General features: G+C 38.3%; 1 protein-coding gene across 1 annotated transcript in view; it reads left to right on the top strand.

The window, feature by feature from the left end:
- Positions 1-17853: 17853 nt before the first annotated feature.
- Positions 17854-25666, top strand: part of LOC150089669 (fibroblast growth factor 18-like) — a 186896-nt gene continuing 179083 nt past the window's right edge. The window contains exon 1 of the mRNA XM_090368727.1: positions 17854-17947. Coding sequence (XP_090224853.1) covers positions 17934-17947 — 14 coding nt within the window. The 5' untranslated portion in view covers positions 17854-17933. The remainder of the gene's footprint in view (positions 17948-25666) is intronic.

Below are 25666 nucleotides of genomic sequence, written 5' to 3'. Positions count from 1 at the left end.
CACTTTTGAAACTACCGAAATATTAGAACGATTTGCTTTTCTGTAGAAGAGTATTAGCGTGAGCAATAGTTTATCCCCTAAGCAACAAAATGCGTTTTTCAAAATAATCCACACAAGTCAATGAAATTTCGTATGTAAGTACTCATGAATTGTTATGACAAAACAGTGCCTTTGGGGAAACTTATAAATAAAGCTTGTCATTTCTGAAATATACAAATTAATTCAAACTTAAAACCGTGTATCCGAAAGAGGAGGAGATTGTGGACATCAAAAGGTATGACTACACCTAACAGCGAGGCAACACTAACAATAGTATCTCATGCTATTAATGTGAGTGTTCAAGAGTGTTGAAGCCCACTCTAACAGGAGAGAGAGCGACTGTAACTGATGTAAGGTTATGGAACTGGTTGACGAATCGAAATTTTGTTCCTTTGGGCATCTAATGCTCACTAAAATTCAAATATAGAGTTTTTGGCAATAACTGTATTCAGGAAATATTCTCACTCAAACAAACCCTCCACCAATTGCGCCCTATGTGAGAACGCAGTATGGTTCATTAGAAGGAAGTGGTTCCCACTGCATCTCTGAAGATCTGAACACAGAGCTCTCGCGGATAACACAGTTAGTAGATTTACTTCTTCAATATCTCGGTTAGTAACAGTTATTCTCTCGCGTCAGGTGATGCTTACTCTTCTTTGAGAGCTTTTTCGAGTAATTTTATTCAGTCAAGTTAAAATTGACCTTTAATCACGTAAAATTTTCATTTACTGCTTGCATATCAAATATATTATTAACGAAATATATACGAGTATATAATAGCAGTGGTCAATAACATTAGCTTTCTTACATTCTTTGGTGTATTTGATAGTTTCTTTTTTGGCGTATTCGCAAATGCATAAGGCGCCTATTGTCTTCATCAGTTGCGTTCGATTGTTTGTTTCCCCGCATATAATAACTGGACTCCAATAGGTGGATTTCGAAAATTTTATATCGTGGTTCAACAGTGTTGAACCACGATTGAAATTGGACCAGTAGAAATTCGGCAAATTTTTTCCGTAAAATTTCGAGTTATCCTGTATATAAATGGAAATATGTTTCAGATATTTGACCGTTACTCGACAAGAAAATGTCAGATTGAACACCAAATTTTTAGCGTATATTCTGTTAACCCTTGGAAAAGTTTTAGGATCATTTCCGATTCGACAGTCCTAAATCCCACCCCCACCCCACTCCCCCACAGAAACCTCAATTAGTTTTGAATGTTCGAACATTATTCGAGAAAATAAAAGTCGGATCTACACCAAATTTTCAGTCCATGTTTCCTTGATCCTTGAGAAGCTTATAAGACAAATTACGATTCTATCCATACCAAAAGAAATCTATATAAATGAAACTATATTTCGGGAATTACTCTATAAAGGAAAAGTCAGATAGACAATAAATTTTCATCGCGTGTTTTGTTAGTCCCTGTGGGAGCTTTAGGTACAGTTCACATTTCATAGCCCCCGTCCCCACAGAAATACGTATACGTAGTGTGATAAATCTGTAACAGCAGTTGTGATCTTTTTTTCAAATTTTCAACGCCTGTTTATAATACTTCTCTAGAGCGTTGTACCAAATATCATGTGAATCGATTGACCTGTGTGTGTGTGTAAACTGCTGCATAAATTTCACTTCACAGGCAATCATCGCCTGAACATCACGTGGCGAGCTTTTGGTTAACGCTTCCTCAGGAAGCGTTAACCTATAGAACTTTAGAACTTTTTAACACCTGAGGTACGTTATTCGATAATCGAATGCAACTGAAATGTAACGCAATGCGTACTTAAGTAACTCTTTTTTTTTCTTTTCTCTTCTTTCTTTTATAGCGTCTCCGTAGCCAGGAGCAGCAGTACGTAACACACGCTTCTTGATTAGACCGGGGTTCGAGCCCGTGCCCATCAAATACGGAGGACGCGGAAAGGTCAGGGAATGACCACCGCATATCTCCGGAGCAATATGGCCTTAGTTGCTAATGCTCCTAAAAACCAAATAACAAGCAAACAAACAAACTTTCTTTTATAAGCGCATTTGTATATTCATGAAGCGTCTTCACCATGTTCGTCCACGTGTAGCAGTACAGGTCCCAGTTGATATATTTTGATTAAATTTTATATTTGGTTCTTTTAAAAAAATTTATCGAGACATCCCAAATTTCATTCAAATCGGACCAACAGTATTTCAATTATGTGTCAGATATTCGGGCTTTGCTCTAGGAAAAGTAAGATTGAACCAAGTTTTCAGGATATGATTTTTTTAATCCCGGAATGTTCACATGATGCTGTAGTATTTTTTAAGAACAAGTTTTTATTCACTGACTACTATTTCTTTTCAAGACGATTTTTTTTTTATGGTGTGTTTTCGCTAAACAAATCTAGCCCAAGTTTCTCTGTCATTCGAACTTAACGATATTTTTAACCTTGGAATATTTCGATTATTAAATCGCTCGATTACTGATTATTCGGTTTAGTGTTTAGTGCTTTTAGCGTCTAACGGCACCAGGCGTTTCCCCCATCTCTGCGTAGTATACATTGTGGTGTGATACAGGCCAGAGGTTTAAAAGTGTATGGATATTGTGCTGTGTAACGTTGTTCATCTGGCCTTTTAGCCATTGGGTCCCTAATGAGACCCACCGTTGCCCACACTAAGTCCCGTGGAGGCAGACAAGGTCCACCAGTATTTTAGATATTTACTCTGGCAGGTCCTGCCACCTAATTTCCTGAGATTTCAGTGGCTAGAATCTTTAAAAAAGCGGGGGGGGGGGAGAAGAAATGCTAGAAATTAGGTCAGGCCGAAAGAGATATAAGTTATGCTGGGTAGAGTTAAAAATTTTGAGTGTGGGACTTTCGTAGTTTTTGCAAAGGTCAAACGCTTGTAGTGAGATAGCTAGAGAGGGAAGTATGGAGACAATAGGGAAAATGGCCCCTGAGTATCAGTGAGGCAGGCCCATGCCTCACCAGGCAAAGAGTGGGGTGGCGGGGAAGGAAGGGGACAGCACGCCGTGTTCTCCCCCCCGTCCAGGACGGTCAAAGATAGGGGCACCTTACAAGAGAGTGAGGTACAGATCGCCAATGGCGCCAGCATACCTGGGAGTTTTCATAGTCAGTGTTAGAGTCCATATCAGTTGTCGGAGGTCCGCTGAGTCATTCATGGGGAAAGCTCCGTCCTGTGAGGTTGTCTTGATGTTGGTAGTTTTTGGTCCACTCAAAGTTCAATTTGCATGGCTGGCCGGGTTATAGGTTCTCCAACCAGGGAGTGGAATGTCAAAAATTTCGAATTTCCTGTGTGTGTGTTGTCAATTCTCCATCTAGTTCGAGTTGTTTTTAGTTGGTACCGTGAATAGAATCAACGTTCTTCTCCTGGAGAATAAGTCCTGGGCGAGGCGTGAGAGTGCTCTGTAGTCGTCCTTCGTTTCGAGTAAGTGCGACTCCTGATTCAGCGGCGTGTATCTTGTCCTTGTTATTAGGAGGCATTGCAGGTCCTCATAGCGTTCACATCGGTGCATCAGATGGTCCCATGTCTCCGCCTGCCCGCAAATACATTGTGGGCTATCAACCCAGCTGAAGGCTGCCAATTTGGCATTGTATGGGCCATGTCCTGTGATTATAAAGGTCAGATTCCGGACTGGACGAAACCAGGGAGGGTACCGGGGGTACACCCTGTCAATATCTGGTGAGAATTTCCTTGTCACGTCTCCTTTCGTCGAATGAGCCCATCTGTTCTGACATGCCTGCTGCAAGTGTTGGCTAGGTTGGCTTGCTCCATCTTCTGAATGTTTGTGAGATCAATGGTGTATCCAGCAAAGGTGATGGGGACTCCCTTTGCAAGGCGGTATAGCATGGCTGTCTTGATTACTTCTAGGTCCAGCGGAAGGGCTCCCGCGAGGACCTACAGAGCGTGTGTACTGACTGTACAGCAGCCTCGGGTGATAACAAGGCATACAGTTCTTTAGATTGTATCCAGGGTTCTTCTGTTTACAGCAGTTATGGATTTGTGGTACCATATATGTGATGGCATATGTGATTACAGGGATGAAGATGGTTTTGTAATATAGTGAGAGGGTGCGTTTTTAAGTTCCCAGTCCCTCCTGGTGACTCTTGCAACTAAGGCCGCATAGTTTCTTATTTTACTCCTTATATGTTTCAAGTGAGGTTGGAACGTCAAGTTGGTGTCCAGGTCGATGCCTAGATATTTAATTTCCATGATGACCTTGAGGGTTTTAAATCCAATCTTTATTTGTGGCGGCCGTTGAGGATACAGTCTTCGTTCCGGGAGGATGGTGGAAGTCTTTGTGGAGGAGATTTGTAAGAAGTCGGTCGAGGCCCATTCTTGTAATTTTGTGAATGCCTGGCTTGCAGTGGTCTCCAATTGGGCTCTTGAGCCTGCCGTTATCATAAGAGCGAGATCGTCCACAAAGGCCTGGGAGCAGCCATCAAACAAGTCCAGGGCGAGGATCTCGTCGAGAACTATATTCCACAGGAGCGGCCCCAGGACCAAACCCTGTGGGCAGCCCCTGCAGACCGGTCTAGTTAGGCTTCAGTATGGCGTGTTTACGGCTATTTCTCGTCCTGAGAGGTACGATTTCATTATGTCATAGAAGCCTGCCTCAGCCTTTCGAGGACGCTTGGCCACCAAATGGTGTCAAATGCCCCCGCAAAGTCAATCGAAATAATTACAAATTCTTCTTATCGCATGCCGCAGCAGCGTCTAGGAGGCGTTTCAGTGCGTCGGTGGTGGAGACTCCGAGGTTGAACCCAAACTGGTTCGGACTTGCAAGTCCGGCCGCGTCGTAGTGGGATTGTATTCTTCTGGACAGCATCCTTTCAAGGAGTTTGCTCGCAACTGTTAGAAGGGCAATTGGCCGGTATGAATCTGGTCTGTTTGGCGATTTTTTAGGGTTTTTCAATATCAGTTTCATGTTCGCAGTTTTCCGGTCTTCAAGAAAAACGCCTGCGATGATGCATCTGTTGTATAGGGTTAGTAGTAGTTTTGGTACAATTTATACTTGTGTACTATGTAATGCTAGAAGTATAGTAAATACATTTGATGAATTTGAAGTGTTGGTCAAGACATCAAAGGCGGATATTGTTGGGATAGCAGAGACGTGGTGTCACCCAGATATAAGGAATGCAGAACTGGAATTTGGGGAGTACAGAAAGGATAGACAGGATAGGAAGGGAGGAGGTGTTATGCTGTTAATTAAGAAAAACATAAAATCAAAAGAAGTGCACCCAGTTGATATAGATGAACAGTGCACTGTTGAGTCAGTTTGGTGTGACATAAGCACTACGAAAGCAAAAATAAGAGTAGGAGTGTGTTATAGGCCTAATGACTCAAATGAGTACAATGACCAATTGTACAGAGAAGTAGAGTGGGCTGGTAAATCAGAATGTCTTATAATGGGGGATTTTAACTTCCCAGATACTGACTGGAACTTGTCCGTTGGTCACTCACACACTAGTCAGACTTTTCTGGATTTATTGGATGATTGTTTTCTGCAGCAGCATGTTCGAGAGGCAACCAGAGAGAGTAATACTCTTGATCTGGTTATCAGCAGTGATCATTCGTGTATTAAGAATTTGCAGATAAAGGAACCACTAGGTGGCAGTGATCACAGTGTACTGATGTGGGACTTACTTAAAGATATAATTGCCATCAGGGGTAAAGGAAAGGGTTTTTGCTTCCGTAAAGGTGAGTACAGTGGTCTCAGACAGTTTTTAAATTCTGTACAGTGTGATCAACTGACGATGTTACCAACAGTAAATTCTAATTGGGAAGCATTCAAGGAATTAATCGTGGATGCTACTAAAAGTTTCATACCTATTAAGAAATACTGTTCAAGGTTTAGGCCTAAATGGTTATATCAAATGAACTAATGAGACTCGTGACAGAGAAGAAAAATGCATGGGATGCATATAAATTATCAAGCGACTCAGAAGCCTATGGCAGATATAAGCTAGTCTGTAATCAGATCACAAAGGAGGTTAGGCAGGCGAAGGCAGATTACGAGAAATCCTTGGCAAAAGATGCTAAGAAAAACAGCAAGGATTTCTTTACTTATATAAACTCTAAAAAAAGGAAGGGGATGAATCTGATTGGTCCACTTGATATCGATGGTTCGACAGTTGATGATCCTGCTCAGATAACAAACAAACTGAATGAGTATTTTGCATCTACATTCACACATGAGGAATTATTAAGTTTTTAAAATGGCAGAAGGTTACCAAATTATAGCAGGGTACCTAATGATTTTGTAATAACTGAGAGCAAAGTGGAGGAGAAATTGTTGAAGTTAAACATAAGAAAAGAACCTGGGGTGGATGGGATCTATCCAGTTATATTAAAGGAGGCTGCAAAGGAAGTAAGCAAACCCTTAGTCATAATTATGAGAGCATCCTTGGACTCAGGGGAGAGCTTCCCGCGGACTCGAGATGTGCAAATGTGTCCCCAATTCACAAAGGGGGATCGAAGGGTGACAAGAGTAATTACAGACCAGTTAGTTTAACTTCTATTCCGGGTAAAATGATGGAGTCACTGGTTAAAGATGCATTGCAGGATCATCTTGACAAGGCTGCAGCAATAATTCAGACACAGCATGGGTTTGTTAAGGGAAAGTCTTGTCTGACAAATTTGATTGGTTATTATGATGTTGTTACAAAGGAACTGGATGCAAAAAATAATTTTGATATCATATATTTGGATTTCAGGAAAGCTTTTGACACTGTTGCGCATGGAAGACTATTATACAAATTGGAGCAGAATGGTATTAAGGGTAAGTTGCTGCAATGGATAAAAGGATGGTTAAGTGGGAGAAGACAGAGGGTGGTAATCAATGGGTGCTGCTCTTCGTGGACTAATGTTATTAGTGGAGTCCCACAGGGTTCGGTGTTGGGTCCACTGTTGTTTTGTATATTTATCAGTGATATTGATGAAGGTATATCAGGCTTAGTGTCGAAGTTTGCAGATGATACAAAGGTTGGCAGGGTTGTTAATGACAGTAATGGCAGTGTGCTACTGCAACAGGATCTAGATAATTTGGGCAGATGGGCTAAGAACTGGCAACTGAAGTTTAACCTTTACAAATGCAAAGTACTGCATATGGGTAGAAGTAACCCGAGAGAAAAGTACCAACTGTGTGGTACTACACTTAAGGTGGTAGAAAATGAAAAAGACCTGGGAGTAATTGTGCAGTCAGATATGAAGTTTTCTGAGCAATGCAGACAGGCTGCCAGGGCAGGTCATGGGGTTTTGTCAATGATATATAGGAATTTTGCCAGCAGGGAAAAGAAGGTGATTGTCTCTCTGTATAAGGCAATGGTCAGGCCACGCCTTGAGTACTGCGTACAGGTCTGGAGGCCTCATTTTAGGAAAGATGCAGATTTTCTTGAGCGTGTACAGAGAAGGGCAACAAGATTGGTGAGGAGAATGAAGTGATCCTCTTACCAAGAGAGGCTTAAGTTCTGCAAATTGCAGTGGCTGGAGACTAGGCACCTGCGCGGTGATCTGATGAGGTGTATAAGGCCTTGAATGGGTTGGGCACGCTGAATTCTGATGGGATCCTTCCACTTTTTCAGATTACGAACCTAAGGGGGCATAGATTCAAACTAAGAAAAACAGATGTAGAATAGATGTGCGGAAATTTGCCTTTGGCCAGCGGGTGGTTAATTGCTGGAACAAACTTCCATTTGTCGTTGTGGAAATTGATAGGTTGAATAAATTTAAGGAGGAACTAGACAGGCATTTGGAGGGAATGGTGTGATTTTTTTTTTTTGGCTGATGCTGCATAAGCTCATACACTTGCTTTCTTGCATCACATGCCACTACTACTACTACTATTACTACTACTACTACTACTGTCTTCCTGACGATTTCTGGCTCTAGTAGGTCAAGATCTGGGCACTTTTTGTTTTTGATCTGAGCCGCTGCCACACAGAGTTCCTCTTCCGTGAATGGAGCTTCTAGCTGTTCGGTGGTATAGTTTTCATTGGCTTGGTGGATCTGGTGCTGCTACAGTGTGATGGGTGAGAGTGGCTCTGGAAAGATTGCGTTCAGGATATTATTTATTGATTCTTCCCACGTACCCTGCGGAGTTTGCGTTGTGGCGACGATTATTCGATTATGGAATCATCTACTTATGCACATTATTATATTATATTATATTATATTATATTATATTATTAGCGTGAGGAGTCGACATGCTCCATTTCGCCTCCTCCAAAGCATTTCAGATATGCACAACTAGGTTCATATCCGAAAATCTGGCTGGTCATTCTGTTCAAAGAATATCTTCACTTTGAAGGGACTGGGAGACTAATGGAACCCTGTCCGGAAGAATATTATCAGCCAGGATAGTTAATTGAAACCTACAACTTATGATACTTCTTAAAAGTCTCATATCTCTGTCTCTTGTCTCTGTCCCTTATATTAGAAGGATGGTTAAAGTGTTTCAGAGAACATGTCAAAAATCAGTTTCAGCACTCAACTCGACTCATCTGGTAAAGAGAACATTGGTTCATTGGTCATGGCTCCAGAGACGGTATTGTCTGTATCGTCCGACTATGCAAGACGGCATAAGCCGCCTCACACAGAGTTCCCTTGTCTGAAGTCCGTATACGGTTTGCCATGAAATTGTCATTCGTATGGTCTCTGAGAGCTCGAGACGGAAACTTACTACGGCGTCTCTTTGTCAGGGTCAGTAGCGGTCATCCTTTGTTGCAGCTCTTGGCCAACCTTGAGTTTGTCTTCTGGATTTCTCTCTTCTGTCTCATGTTGTTACCATAGCCTTGAAATTACCATTTCGAGACTCCCAAGTTCTGGGTACCTCAGCTTGCAGCCGTGCTGTCGTCCTGACAATAGTTATTCGCCTCTCCATAGTTTTCAGATGTCTAATCTCAATTCTAAAAAATGAGAAAATCTGATCAGATACAGTACAGTACTGCGTTAAATTAGGAATCAGCGGCGCTGATACCTAATCTAACGTGTAATCCTAATTTGTTTGTTTAACAGTTTAAAATCACATTCTGACCTTATACAGTATTCGGATTTATCATATTAAATTACATCAAGGCGTTAACTTTTGTGAAAATTTATTCAGTGACGTCCAAAGCAACGTTTCTCATACTTTTTTTTTTTTTATCTAATGCTTCACTCAACTATTGTTGCTTATTGCAAGACATTTTTATCAGTGGAGATTCTCACTTATACATACAAAATTATGCGAGATAAAGATCACAGTCCAAATATTATCGATAAGCGGCCTGACGTAGCCGATGGTGAGCAGCGAAAGTGCAGTAGCACATGCTCTTTGAGTGGGCTGTGGTTCAAGCTCTCGTGTTGCTAAATACAGTACGATTATATTCATGATTTATTATAACTTAACTCTTACTTTGTGGTCGCGTCGGAGTATAACTTATATATATATATATATATATATATATATATATATATATCTGCAGTCATGGATGAAAGCTGGGATTTTCGAAATGCCTTACAAGTTGGAAAACTAAGATTTTTGGTTTTAAAATATCTGCTAAGTGAAAATTGCATTTTAAGTTTTAATGCGAATAAAAATATGTACTGTAGTACCATAATGTGCTTCGCTTGAAGCGTCATCGCCCGCTGCGATGTGCCCCAACAGTCTGAGCCGCTGACACAGGGCATCACACATACATAGGACCGCAAGTCCTTGTATTCATATCCTGATCAGGTTCAAAATAGAGCTAAACTACATCTAGGCGGTTGAGTGACCCAGTTAGTCGAAAGATTCCTTCCCCCGGTTGGTGAAATGGTAGCTAGGAGACTCCTATATGAACCTTAAAAGTACATTAAGTTATGGTAAGGGTTCTTGAACTTTTCAATAATGATAAATGAATTTGTGCGACCACCGCATGAATAAAATTAATTATTTCATTTGGGTTACAATTAGGCCAAGAAATAAATATACCACTTACTTTTACTAATTAAATTTTAATCTGTAAACCAAATAAAACAGTGAGGGCACCTTATAAATTTATAAAGTAAAACACGAAAACCATTATTTTTTTCCTTTCCGGTTTTTTTAAAACCGGAAAGGAAAAAAATAATGGAAAGAAACCGGAAAGAAAAAAAAATTCAAATTTCTAAAAAGTTTGCGACTCCCCAGGGAGGTAGCAACCAGCAGTTTGAGAACTGACGTATGACCTTATGTTTTTATCGATATATTTTTGCATGAATGTATTAAGCTTGGTTGTACTCCTTGGACTGTAGTGCCTTTGTCACTTGCCTCCTATTTGGAAAAATCTATTTAAATTCCCTTCTTCAATCGGGAGAACTTCTGTGAACCTTCACATAGATGCTTTTTCACTCAAAGCCGAGGTAACCAGCAGCAGTCTCAGACAGAGGCATAGAACATCCCCCATCTCCCCAGCATCAAAAGATTATCCATATTTTTTATAAAAGCAGACGCATTACAAATATAGCAACAGTCCTCAACCCCTTCAGTCAGTGGAGATACGACATATACACGTATGTTCTCTCTGTGTCTTCTTCCCTTCAGAGAAGACACATAGACGCTTTCTTTTTGTGAGAAGACGTAGGAGGTCTTTCTTTTTTTTAAATCTTACTGGATTCAGACATTGGAATGTTAGCGCAATAAACCGATCGAGACCCAGATCTTCGAAGTTTATTAATAAAAAATGTAGGTAAATGGAACTATTCATATATATAAACACCTAATGCATAATTAATGCAGCTATATATTCACTTTATTATTATACGCCCTCGCCAGCTTTTCTCTTCCTCTCAGTATAATCATTTCTTTTATGGTTTCGCAACACTTTTTTTGGCATACTAATATGTGTCACGTTACCATGTTAGTTTCTAGTCCCTTCTATTTTTTGGATATTTTTGACCAATAGGATTATTTGTTTGTGACTTGTACAATTCCATCAAAAACTAAATAAAAAAGTAGACACCAGACCTTTATCTTATATTAGAATTAGTTTAAATATATTTGTTTATTTTATTTAGTATTATTTTGTTTAATTATTTTATTTTATTTAGTATTATTTGTTTAATTATTTTATTTTATTTAGTATTATTTTGTTTAATTTATTTTATTTTATTTAGTATTATTTTGTTTAATTTATTTTATTTTATTTAGTATTATTTTGTTTAATTTATTTTATTTTATTTAGTACTATTTTTATGACTCAATCAGTAATAATTACTGATTGAGTCATTTATTATTATTATTTCACAATTATTGTGAAACTTGTTGCCATCCGGCGATATGCTAGATCCTGAAGTACAGGGTGGCCGTAATTAAAGTATCTATATTCAGAGCTCTCTGTAGCTCTAATTAATAAGCGGAATGGCACCAAAATTAGTAAGTAAACAATTCAAGGCATGGGGAGAAGGGTCCCGTGAAAAGGAAAAAAAAAAAAAAAAAAGTTCCAAAATCTGCCGATAGGGGATAATATGGCAGTGTACAAGAGGAAAGACACGACAGAGTACCAACAAATAAATAACGACGACAAACCTTAATGAAATTACAAGTTTTTATTTGTGCTCGTTGAAAAAAAAAAAGAAAAACAGAAAGAAACTGTATTGCACTAAAGTTTTAAAGAAAATTTGCATAAATCTGAGTTAATTTAATTTTTCCAGCAGCAGAGAGGGCTCACATCTGGTGAGTATGGGCTTGGCAATCCCAGGGTCCTGATCTCTCTCTCTCTCTCTCTCTCTCTCTCTCTCTCTCTCTCTCTCTCTCTCTCTCTCTCTCTCTCTCAGGGCAACTCGGGAATTTTTTTTTGGCTGGTTCAGCATAAGCCTCAGGCTTCCTTGCATCATATGACTAATAATAATAATAATAATAATAAAGACACAACGCGATCATTGCAAGCGTATTCTGTAAATTTACTGTTAGTGCGTCTCACTCTGCCTGATTGCGCTTTAATTGCGAAGTTTGTTTAATTGCGTTAATGGGTGCAATGCAGCCGCCGCTCTGCGCGAATTTAGACACTGTAAGAACTTACATCACGGTCCTTTATCAGCTGCAGCAGTTAGAAGGATGATTATCAAATTTGAGGAAACTGGATCCTTTGTTGTTAAGCCTGGAAGAGGAAGGAACCCTGTTTCTCCTCAGGTAGCAGAGGAAGTTGCAAGCTATCGTCGACCGATCCATGGATACAGTTGATGGAACTAGTAGCAGCGCACGTGGAGTAGCGAGGCAATTGAATGTCCCATATTCCACTGTGTGGAAAATTCTTCGGAAACTAATCCATTATTATCCATACGAGATCAGTCGCCAGCAGCAGCTGCAAAGAGATGATCCTGAAAAACGAATGGCATTTGCTCTAACGTTTTTGGTCATTCCATTTTTCCCCCCATTTATTTACACACACAATTTTATGTACATTCTCATGATATAAGCAATTTATATACAAGATTATATACAGTTTTATGGACATTATCATATATATATATATATATATATATATCCATTCTATATAATGGTAATCAAGGTACTGTGTGTGTTTCCATGTGTGTTCTTATATCGGGGGTGGCTCCTAGGCCTTAGCCCATCTCCACGTTTGTACTCTGTTATGGTGCAGAAACTCTGCATAATGGGTCTGAAAAGTGTCAGTGTATGTGTGTTGTTTTGTTTGTGACAGGCTATTATGCCACCAGGGTGCAGCCAACGTATGGGCAGCTGCTGCCTGGTGCCCATCCCTAGCACCGGGCCTGGGTCAACAGGTCCTTCTATGCCGGTGTTATTACCACCGAAAATCTCGCACCCGCCAGAGGGAGTGCAATACTGGCGAGTGCCTGCAATCTCGCTCCCAGGTTGCCCTTACCGGAGAGCCAGCAAGAATTTATGGTCAGAATGGTAGTGGAAATCAACACTCAAAACTGCTGAATGTGGACTTTAGAAGCACCGCATGCTATTCAGCAAATCCCATTGCACTCGCCGAAAATCGCCGTCTGGTGTGGTGTGATTTCAAATTTCATCGTAGGGCCATACTTTTTCGAGAAATTGCACCCAGCAGGAGCAGCCACCTGTTCCGTTATAGCACATAGCTATCATCACATTCTGAGCAGTTTCATTATTCCTCAACTGCAGCAAAGAGGATGAGACAATTTTTATGCAAGATGGGGCTCCTTCTCATATCGTACGACCAGTACAGCAGCTTCTCCGGGATCACTTTACTGCAGAAAGAGTCATTAGTCGTTTGTTTCCCATTGCATGGCCACCACGTTCGCCTGACCGTGTGATTTTTGGCTGTAGGGTCACCTCAAGCCTAATGTCTATCGAGGTAAAAAAGGTAAAGCGCAGCCATTATCAACCCACTACAGGATGGAAGCCTCCTCAACAATTCATGCTGAGGGAAATGGACCATAATCTGCCACGCTGGTCCAGTGCGGGTTGGCAGATCGACCGTATTCAGCAGTCAGGGGCTTGAACCCCGGTCTACTCAAAGAGCGTGTGCTACTGCACTCCCGCTCCTGACCACTCGGCTACCCTGGCTGTTTTAAAAGACAACATAACGTAGCATGTGCGGAACATTACTCCAGATATGTTGCATTCTGCAGTCGAGCACACTGTGCACCGAATGCAATTTCTGGTCCAGAACAATGGTAATCACATCGAAAACCCATTCCACCATCAGCGAATCATCGATCATCGGGAGTAAACTGTGAGTAAGTTTGAGGCCGTGAAACCATTTCCTCTAGCAGTTTAGTTCAGTTTCTTTCTTTCTTTCTTTTTTTTTTTTTTTTTTTTTTGCAAAGAGCACAAATAAAAATTTGTAATTTTCATTAAGGTTTGTCTTAGTTATTTATTTGTTGGTACTTTGTCATGTCTTTCCTCTTGTGCAGCGCTATATTATCCCCTACCGGCAGATTTTGGAACTTTTCTCCCCCACGGGATCCTTCTCCTCATGCCTTGAATAGTTTACTTACTAATTTTGGTGGCATTCCGCTTATTACTTAGAGCTACAGAGAGTTCTGAATAGGAATACTTTAATTATGGCCACCTTGTCTGTACTTATGTACATAAGGGATACGCAGGAATACTAAAGCAGATGTTGCTGCTGCTGCTTCTTCTTCTTCCTGTTGTACAGTGCATGTTTACTATGCTTACATATGCTTAAATAGCATTAAACACTAAACTTCCATATAATAAACAAAAATAAATATGTTTATATTTTATAACATTTATTATAATGTGCTGTATATATAAAATGGCATCTTTTTTATGCAAGATAAAATACAAGTATGTTATGTGGATTATCCAAACATTTTTACGGGTATAGTGGTCTTCGAAAATGCATCAAGAGTTTTGGGGGGGGGGGTATGCCAGTCTTCAAAAATGCATTAAGGGCTTTAGATGATTTTATGTTCTAGTAATGGCTTTCTTTCAAAACTTAACTGTTCTTGAGTGTTAGTCGTAGAGCTGTCGGATAATGGATTTTGTTTCAGTGTGCTGAATCGTGAAGAATGAAATATTTGACTTGTGAGAGCTTGATATGCCTGTCCTATGTGACAATTTTTGGATTTTTTTTTCCCCGCCTAAAAATACAATTCAGGTGATACGTTTACTGTGACCTTCTTTTTTTGAAATTCACGTCCACTACTACGATTTCTTTTCTTTTTGATATGTTGGTCGGAGAAAATTGCCTGCTTTCTTAAATTCTTTAACTGGGGTTTGTTCTGAAAACAGTTTAAAAAAAAAGAAGAAAGTGAAACACTTGTATGATAGTAAAAGCCAAATACAGTTTCCGATAATGAAAAGCATAGGCAACGATATTTTCTAAACGCAGCGTGATATGGGACATAAATATTCAGTACTAAAGTGTGTGCATGATATTCGTATAAGAAAATTTCGTTTGAAAATGGGAAAATTATAAATTATTTGAAGTTTAATGCGAATGTTCTATCACTTTATAAATTTCCTTTTACTTTACAAAATGATAGTAGTGTAATTTCTTCTATTAAAAACCTGTCTGGTTTACCTCGAAACTGCATAATTCCTAAATTAATACGCATCTGTTATAAAAAAAAAATAGTTCTCGTAGACCAATGATCGGATACACATCAACCAAACAACTCACGCATTTCTCCCACGCACTCTTCCACAGTCACACGCTGTTATCAGTAAAGCTCACAAGCAACTTGACCACCCTGACCTTCTGCTGCTGTTAGCCACGCTTTGCGTCTTAAGGCATACACCATCGTTGTTCAGGCATGGTTTCCTTCCGTCCATACCTTAGGCAGGTAAATATCCATTTAATGGACAGTTAATATGTATGCATGTTAAGCAAGGCACACTGAACATGTGGGCGAAAAATAATTTGCAGAACATATTGAAATCTAAGCTGTGAGTTATTGATTATATTAATATTTACTTTATTCACACAAATACAAACATGTAACTCCTCACAGTAACTCCTGTGGGATCAGACACGAATTTTTATCAAAAGTAGAATCAGACAAACATTTTGGGTGAGGATGTACCTGAAGATAACGCACATGAATATCCTCTGTTGTTCAGCAAGTATTTATGGTGATTAACGTTCCAGTCTGCAGTTAATTGCAGACCGTAACACACTAATATCTTATTTAATCAACATTTCCTTTTTGTTAATAAAACAACTTCCTCCTAATTGCAGTCCAAATATTAAACTGCTGTTTCACGTTTTGTAACTGAGCCGGCTCCACACTCGTCCAAATAAGTAAATCTGATCACCGTGGGCTGTAAAAGAGATGATCCATCATGGTCGAGTAGTATTCTGATAACCTTCCATAAAGTCATTAATCTTATCTCGTCTATAAAAATAACTCTTTAAACTGTAATTGAAGATGGTCGGGAAGGTACTTCCTCGCGAACAACCTGAAACTTTTCTTATTGTTGATTCTACTGGTGACCAGTATTGTTTAAAATTTTACAACAGAACCAAGGACTACCATCCACTCCCACTTCAGTTTTCTCTGTTATACGTGTGACTATATTGTCTTTTATATAGATCGCTGCTGTCCACCAGAGGTTCTTCATATTAAAGAATTACTCCGCTTCTCAGCAATAAGTTTTTTTCACGTGAGGTTTTATTTCGTTTCATGGCATTAAAAGTTTACAATTTTGAAAATGTTAGCCAACCGCACTATTTTATTATGAATCTTTTCTACAATTATGTATACACAGGTAAAGTGAATATTTTAATTAACTAACCGATCATGTGATATAGCTAGTGGCCTAGAATCATGTGAATTTTTGACTAAAAATTCGCTTCTCTAGAGACAGACGCGGCAGTGGGGAGGTTAATATTCATTTATTACATTTAATATTCATACTGTATTTAACAATTTAATATTTTTTCCTGCTAGCGATTAGGTACATCGTTTAAAAAATGCATCACGTAGTGATAAACAATAATCTCGACGGTCAGTAGATGAAAATTGCACAGATCATTCAATTATAAAATTTTTTGTAAGAAAAAAAAAATTCTGTAAGTGATTAAAAATCTTTTTCATCGCCTCCTTAAATCTCCACCGATGGAAGGAAAACTAAAAAAAAAACATAAATAAATAAAAAAAAATAATTACTGTATTTCGCTGGAAGGTCTCGACAGCAGTGTTCGGACTAAGGAATATTCATATTTCTTTTCGAAACCTGTCCCTTTCGTAGGTACTAGTCAAGATAATTTTTAACAATATTTTGCAAACCATATGCGAATACACGGCGCAGGTACTGAATAAGAGGTGGTTCTTTTTAATTTGTAAGAAAGTGTACATACTGTTTTATCTTATCAACTCTTCAAATAAAGTGGGGAACATAATCTCACAAAAATATGGTGGCATAACCAAGTTCCTGAACTGAAAATGAGTAAATAAATTTAACAATAAATATTTTATTTATGCGTGTGCAAGTATGCTAAAAATGGAACAAGTATCCTTAAAGTGGAACAAGCAAAACGAGTGTTTTTCTCCTTGTTTGGGTGGCTAATGAAGGGGGTGAATGAGGCGCTTCTTTCAGTACATATCGTCACCTCGCTGTATTCACTAAACGGCTCGCCCTACTCCGCCGATATATCAATATGCAAACTACAACTTTTTCTTTGTTGTTCTTCCGAGTGACACTTTACTATTCCGTACGTTCTAAATTCACGTGCATCTGCCACTTGTTCGCTACGTGGCCTACAGCAGAACGTTCTTGCGAACGCAGGAACTTCGGGTTAGCTCCTTGTTGCTGATTTGACCGTTGTCTGCTCACGTGACTCGGCCCCAACATAAGACTTTCCTGCGAGCCAGAGGCCCAGATATTTGTGAGTGAGTCCCGGAGCAATTATCGGACAACAGGCGTACCTGACAGACGCCGCACCGCGTTTCACTTCACGTTGTTGGCTTCAGTAACTACTTTCTGGTGCACTGTGCGTCCCTGGAGTTGGAACGCGCTCTGCGGGTGCCGACAGAGTAAACAGTGGCCAACACCTGTGTGCTTCAGACTATTACTAAGTCCACCTGTGCTACGAACGGTGCTGTTTGCTGGCTCGTGCCACGCTATTTGCTACTGTGTACTGACTTCCATGATAACAAGTAGTGCAAGGTGCTCCCCTGGTCTACGACAATGTTAATGTGTCGCGAGGGTCACCACCCAACCCCGCAGACCTGCCCAGGAGCTTTTCCCGCTGAAGCATGCTAATCACCGCCGGACTTAGCGGAGGAGTTTCCAAGTTTGTAAGCTTTTATTTGAACCGCTACCCCTTCGTCTTCATAAACGTGTATATTTACGGCGATCGAGGATACTTTTATTTTGCATGGTGTACACTAAGACATTGTTTCACTCCGGAGGTCGCCGAAGGCTGTGCTCAGCCTCGATATCCGGAGCTGATGTGTTCCCAATGTTCCCAAGTTGACGCCCCATGGTAACAACTACGTAAGTGCAATCTTTTGTATATTCCAGCGCTATTTTAAATATCTTGATAACTGTTTAAATTAAATATTGCGTGATGATAAATGTTGTGTAACCGTGTGTTGCTTTTCGGTTTTCCAAATTCCTCTGCTGAGGTTATTGCCACCGGAAACTTCTACCTTCATCCTGTAAAATTCTTTGTGAAAAACAAGGGATACTAATGATCATAGGCCAACTCAATATATTTTATCTTTGTTGTGAGGGGGGAGAAATTAAATTTATTTCTATATCAAAAAATAGTCATGAAAAACGCATTTATTATTACTAAGTTTATGGCTTGCCACAAAAGGAAGATCTACCTTAGTCTGTGAGTGAAATATAGCGCTGTTTGGCTATAATACGCTATACAGCTAATGTGTAATTTAAATAAGATTAATGCAAATATCTATGCAGTGGGCATTTTTAACTCTCTTCCGGTACTGGCAATCCCTTCAGATTTGTTTTGGATATCTCTCACATCTATTTTATATTATCTTAAAACAAGATAAAAAAAGTAAATTGCAGTGTTTAAAAATTAAAATAATTCAGATAGTGTTTTTTTTTTTTTTTTTTCCATAAGTTTTTTTGAGACTTCTGCAACGCCGTTCTTGTTGAGATGCTGAACTATCATGTGTCACACTGATAAGGGAAAACTTGATAATACTAGTGTATTCAGTGATGTCTGCTTATGATGAAGGGACCAGCTACTGTATTACAAGTTTCTCTTGAAATTATTAAGTTTTCATTGAGCTATAAAGGCAAAGTTATAATCGATATTTGTATATATTTAGCAGGGTGCTTGGTTTTATTACGACTGAATGTTTAGAGAGAGAGAGAGAGAGAGAGAGAGAGAGAGAGAGAGAGAGAGAGGATAGTTTTCCTTACTGATAACAGTACTGCTGAGTTTAGAATATTGTATTATTTATAAATTTAATTAGTAGTTACAAGTCAATAGATAAAACTATCCCTAGAGAAAGCGCTAGTAATTTCGTTTAGAGAATCAACTAAAATCTTCATTTCAGTTTCAGGCTTACGATTTCATATCAAACTGGGTCACTAATATAGTGAAAGGTAAAGTAAAGCTTTACCTCGAACGAAGCACTGTAAACCTGCAAAATTATCCACAGATTATGTTTCATAATTCTTCGGTCTAGAGTTGTTTCTTTTTAAGAAGCCGGTCCTCTGAAAGAAATTTTCGTATATAAATATAGAAATTTTAAAACCGATATCATCCACTTCATAATCTTTAACTGGCTACCACTGGGCCACTATCTACTGTTCTGAAGCACGTTACTGTTAGCACTCATAAAATTATAATAATTTTTCATCAGAAGTTAAAATTAGTATCAAGTATTTCTAGCGAAAACCTTTTCCCTAGAAAGACTTGATATAACAAAAGGACGTAAGTCCTTTTGCGCAGGGGCATTCCTAGGGTATGCGGCGCCCCGGTGCCAATTGAAATCTGGCGACCCCCTTTAAAATTTTCTTCATATGTGTATGTAAGTTTCAGACGTCTGGCACCCGGGTGCAGTGCACCCCATAAACCCTCAGGACGACTCGCTCCTGCTTTTGCCACTAATTTTGAATACATTAATCGTTAAAATAAATTTTTAAAGAAAAAAAAAGAGTTGATCTTCAGTTCAGCTTGACTGCTGATCTGCATTCAAACTCAAGTGTAATGTTATTAAGCTTTAGTTATGTAGCTTACAGTTATACGGTTTGCCATTATCAAGCCCAAGTTCTCAATTTAATTAATGAAGCAAACTTTTTAAAATTTAATTTGTCATTTAATTTCTTTTTACTATCCAATATCGCTTAAGCAATAAGAATGCTAAATAAAACCGCGGAAGTATTCTTTCTAGTGTGATTCATACCCCTTGGTACTGTAAATTAAGTTTCTTTAACCCATAACGTGTGAAATATTAACTTTAAGGAAAATTTAAATTTTCATTTACCATACTTTATTACACAGTCTCTTACTGAAAAACTGGGGGGTCCCTGAAACATCTCTTCATAGAAACAAACTAAAAATAATTTTAATTTTGAGAGCCAGTGGACAGTTCGTCGTGATTCTTTAAACTCTAATCTTTCTTGTAAAGTTACGTTGCTCATTACAAGCGCCAAAGAATGCGTTTTTTTGTGTTTTTTTTACTAGGGTGCTTTTTTCTTGTTCAAAAAAATCCTAATCCTTTCTGTTACACTGATAAGTAAAATAAAGCCCTGTTGCCAATTTCAAAATAAAAGGTTACTTTTCTTTATGAATTTTAAAGGGTCGTTGGGGTGATTTCTTGCTATAGAAAACATACATTCATTACTACTAATGCAAGAGCATCGGAAGACTTTATTCTAGATCATGGGGAAAAAATCATAATCGTGCCTATGTAAAATATTTATTTATTCATAAAATATATACTAAATTATTGAACAGCAACATAAAAATGTATTTTGTATATTTTATTCTGTTTCCTCAAATTCCACATGGAAAGATGCAATCTCTTGCTCACCTGGTGGACTTCCACGTAGTGCAGCTTGAATTTTTGCAGAAACTTCCTTATGATAACAATAAAACAAATCCTGACACAGTTAAGTGTTACGTCATACGAATGAAACGGAAAATTCTCGTATCCTCTATTTAGTTTTAAAAAAAAAAAAAAAGTCAAAAATGCATAAATGTGATTTTTCCACTCCTCTGTGCTTAGTTCTTCCCGGAGAATCTTTTATCTATATTATCCCATGTTGGGGAATAAAAGCGGTCACTTGGAACCTGTTGATCTGGCGGGGTGGGGGTATATGGGTGAATAGTCTCCCCACAAGATTATTCCAAAAGCATGTTCTTGCACGTTATGCTTCTGCATTGTCTATAAACAGAGCATTTTTGGAATGATGTCCCTTTCCCTAAGAATGGAGTTTACTTGTTTTCCTGTGTTATTAACTCTCTTTCCTCAAGTGGGATAGGAAACATGATGAGGTTCGGAACAGGATCAAAGGTGAATCCTGTTCGAAGCTGTTCACAGGAAGCAGGAGGCGCAATAGCTCCAGTTGGACCGGCGACGATCGCCGCCTAACCTCCCGGGCCAATCTACCCTTGAAAGGAAGACCATCAAAGACGCAAAGAAAGAACTTCATGAGCATATCAGTGACAATTAAGTGGCATGAAGGTTGAATTCGGGATCATCAGTAATGTGATCACACGAGTTGTTTTGGATTGTTAGCAGAAATATTACTACGAGTTGCTCTCGTAGTAATTAATATTCCTAGTTTATATTAAAACTTACCACTTTTATTATATACTCGTGTTTTTTTTAATTGTCGCTGGCTAAAATTGCAAAAAACATACAGTAAGAATGGAATGTGACCGAACGAATTTTACTATTAATCTATTTCCATGGCTTTTTGATTGTTTGTTTCTCCATTGCATTACCTCAACTAAATTCACTGATGCAATCTCAGCTATCGCCTTTAGGGATCACCTACGTCATATCCTTCGAATATGGTAAAGTTGGAAAATTCCTAACAGTTAAGAAATATCTTCCTTAAACTTTCCATTTCTTCTTCATCTTCCTGTCTGGCGATGGTGAAGTCATAATGGTCTGCATAAATCTTGTAACGAATGAATGATTTAAATCACCACTGATATATATATATATATATATATATATATTACTGAGCTCTTCTTTGATAGCTATTGAGTGCTTTCTTGTATAAAATGTTTGGATGGATGGGCAACAGAAACTACCAGTGACTAAATAAAGACGGAAATCCTACATATTTTACAAATCCAAACGTAGGCGATTTTTTTCCCTTCTTCTAACTATTCCTTGATTCTTTTGATAGAAAAATGGGGAGAAGTAAATGAATGATATAAATAAAAAAGCATGCCACATTAAGGGCATTTACTGATTTACTCTAATAACAACTGAACATTAAATTGGAATCTTATTTCTGATTTTTATATTACGTGTGTCTTTAATTTGATAATAAAGTATTTTTGAAAATTCGACTCTATTAATCGATATTTGGAAATATGTGAGGACTATAGTTATAAGTTTAGTATTCATTTTAAATTTCTCTCTCTGTCACACGCTACGAAAAAAGACTGCCAATTCCTTATTGGTAATTCTTATTCATTATTGGTAATATGCGTTATTCGGTGGAATACTATAAAAATATTATGTGGACAAAATACAGTTAAGATGCGGTTCTCAGCATTGCAAAATCCCTTGCTTACACTGGATTTAACTACCGCTGGTTTCATGAACATGCCCAGATTGTGACAAAGCACAATAAACCCGGACAATTGCATCAAGTGATCGTAATGTTCCCTGGTGTAGAGACATGTTTTATGTATGAATTCAAGTTAATTATTTAGTTTGCAGGTACACGCACGTTGTCACGTGACTTCCTCACAGCTGCATTTTTCTTTCAGCCTGTTTTAATGGTTGCAACTAGTACATTGGTATCTATTACTGTGTTATCAGAGAAATGTGACAGAATACGGATGCTCAATTCCACGCACTAGTATCTTATGCACATTAGATCCATGCAATACCAACTTTCTAAAGAACTCGTCTGAAGAGCATTAAAGATAAACATAAATGGGAAAATAACATTATCTGGCTTGTAATGTGATATAAATGATCAAAATGCCCTGTAATATATATACTACATGTGTGAAATCTATTCCAGAAATAAAATGGAAGTACTTGATCCCCATCAAATCTCTGCGATCCGATAGGCTAAACTATTTCTTTTTTAAAAGGCTCGCAGTTTTTACCACAAAACAAAACACGTATGAATTTCAAGGCATTCCTCAATTTACATAATAGGTATGTTCTTGGAAATGATTTTTTTTTTTTTTTTATCGAAATTGTGTAAATCCTGATGCATTCAGAATTTAATGTTTTAAATCGGAATGTATTATGACAATTTGAAAACAAACATTTAAAATACAGAAATTGTATAGAAATACAAGCTTACATTAACAATAAATATTTATTATTTGTTAATAAATATAAATTATGTCTGGCTACAAGTGGAACAGACAGGTGTTTGGATAACTAAGGATATTTTTTGCCTTATTTTTAGCCTCTGAATTAAACCTTTTCCTGCTTCTCTTTGGCATAGGGAACTTCTTTCTTTGGCAAAGCCCCCATCCCATCTTAATGATACCCTTTGTGGGACTGTTCTTACAGGAAAAATAGAGAATTCGTATACACAATATATTTTCATATATATTGTTTAGTAACGCTTCTTAAAAACATTTCCCCCCCCCCAGAAACTAATTTCAAAAATAATTCATATTAAAAATGCATTCGCTTTTTGGAATTTTAAATAAGAGCATGGGATGAGATATATCCCCTATCTCAGAAAGGTTGTTCAAAAAAGGGAAGCAATGCTAATTTATAACATATTCCACATTAACGGTTCATTCGTTTTCCGAATGAACAAGGGCAGAGGAGGTCAGTATATTCCCTACTCCAAAAGGCATATGGGAATATGTATCCTACCCTAAAAGGTATAATAATATTTTCAAATTTAATATAGCAATGCTTATTTTATTTTCTTTATATCCGCATCGCAAAATAATACATATGAGAAAATATATTTCTAAGCAAAATCCCACCACTTCAGGAGCAATCAAAACAGTTACTTCACGTTTTCCAATAATTTGAGATGGGAGAGAACCCATCTCAATTAAAGTTCAAAATGATGCACGACATGATTTTCGAGGCAACAAACATGTTTCATGAAAACAAGGTGCTGCAGCATTTGGTGGAGAATTACAATGTGCCGGCAAACAGTTATTGTCTACGCGAGGTCATATATAGTTTCCCCAAGCGTTTGCCCGTAATTATGACAGTCGGCTTCTGTGCAGTCGCAAATGGTAATTCTTTGCTTTTAAAAAATTATTTTTTTAAGTGCATGCAAACTGAATAATGAAATGTGATGTTACAGAAAACACGTGTTCTTAGCATTTTCTGAAATGCGAAGTGCTCCTCAAAGAGGGTGCGAATATTTCCGGAAAAATAAAATACCATCAGAAGAAAAGTCATAATACAAGACGGGAGGAGGAGGGAAAAAAAAAAAAAAAAAAAAAAAAAACAACGCTGTGGTAGGGCTGTAGCCATGCTTGAGAAATGCCGAAGTGCGCTATTTTTGGACTGTTGTTTAGTCACGTGGTATGAGTCTATGACTCTTAATGCCGAGTTCGATGAAATGATTCGATAACAACTTCTGCACTCACTGTGTTACCAAGATAAATAGTAGGAAAGCTGAGAAATAGGGAAGTTAATCTAGCTCAGAACTTTGCATTAGACTGCTTTTGTTGTTTAATCCTGCGCGTTAATCAAATTGTTTACGACGTACATTACCTTCGGCTCGCTTTTGTTTTTTAAATTTATAACATTTTGAGTTTCGCTGCATAAACTGTACTCAAGCTAGCTATAAGTGTGTCAAATATACAGTGATATGCCTTATTCTTAGCTTAGTAATGTTTAAAGGCCTCACTCGTACTTCATTAACCTACCTTAAAAAGTAAGAAACAACATTAAAAGTTAGGATAAAGTAGAATAATGAAGAAATTAACAGAATGGAATGGAATTCTAAATTATGAAAATTTGCATTACAAGCAGAAATAACATTACAGGGGGGTGTTCTCCTTCCTCTCTCTATTCCAGTTAAGACTTGTTTCTTACACTCTGGTGGTAAACATCCCCAGACGTTTTTCGCTGGACAGAGGAGGACGGGAAGTACACGTACGTTATGAAAGACAGCGTCTGTTGGTCAACAGTTCACTAAAAGGCATGAAATAATGTACAAAATAATGCCTCGAATCCAAATAGCTTCCCCTGACAACGCATATGACCTTTGACTAACCCTCCACTCGTGTGCCGTGATGTAACATAAAATTTCGGAGCATCTCGTCTCTCCCCTTTACCCCGCAAAATTTTATTGTTTTCTCCCTTCCCCAGACAAAATTAAACATTGCCTCGTGGGCCTCAGTCACCTTCCGTTGTGGAATCCCTCAATGTGAAGATTGCTCTGCCCCTGCTCAGCATGTCAGATCTCACGCGGGAGAGTAGGAAAACCAGTAAAAAATGGTTGCGGTGGTGAAGCACAAATTCGCGACTCAGAAAAAGCAAATGTTTTCAGTCACCCACTTACTCTCGTCTCAAAGTTATCAATAAATAAAATGTTTAATAAATGGCATCAATATTTGGTTAGCTAAAGCTAAAGGATTTTCATACTAAAATTCGCAAGAGTAAATTACGAGTGTGTTATTGAAATCTTTAAATTGAGTCTTATTTTAAACTCGTTTTCACACTTGCGGTTTTAACCATGCCCGCATGCGCAAGCGATTTCACTATACTGTGTATATATATAGTCTTTATTGCACACGGTGTATCTACAAAACCTAACTGTTTACATAGAAGTGGAAAGCACAATACAGTTTTAAATCTATGGAATACGTGGTGAGAAGACAGTAGTGATTTTCTTTAAAGTTTAATGAGGCTAGTTGACTAGTAACCCATTCGGGAAATTTCTCCGGAGGAGGGGGAGATGCGGTTTTTAGAAAGCACTGTCCGTTCTGTGCATGTATTGGAAAGGATGTTCAAACAAAGCTTTAAGGATCGTTGCTGGGGAGTAGGGAAGGGGGCTTCCAAAGTTTCTTATGCTCATCTCCAAAACTTGCGCTACTGTAGT

The sequence above is a fragment of the Mastigoproctus giganteus genome, chromosome 2 (assembly GCF_048544385.1).
Source record: "Mastigoproctus giganteus isolate SK-2022 chromosome 2, ASM4854438v1, whole genome shotgun sequence".
Classification (NCBI taxonomy): Eukaryota; Metazoa; Arthropoda; class Arachnida; order Uropygi; family Thelyphonidae; genus Mastigoproctus; species Mastigoproctus giganteus.
Note: the sequence above shows the minus strand (reverse complement) of the source record. Positions and strands in the feature narration are given on the sequence as shown.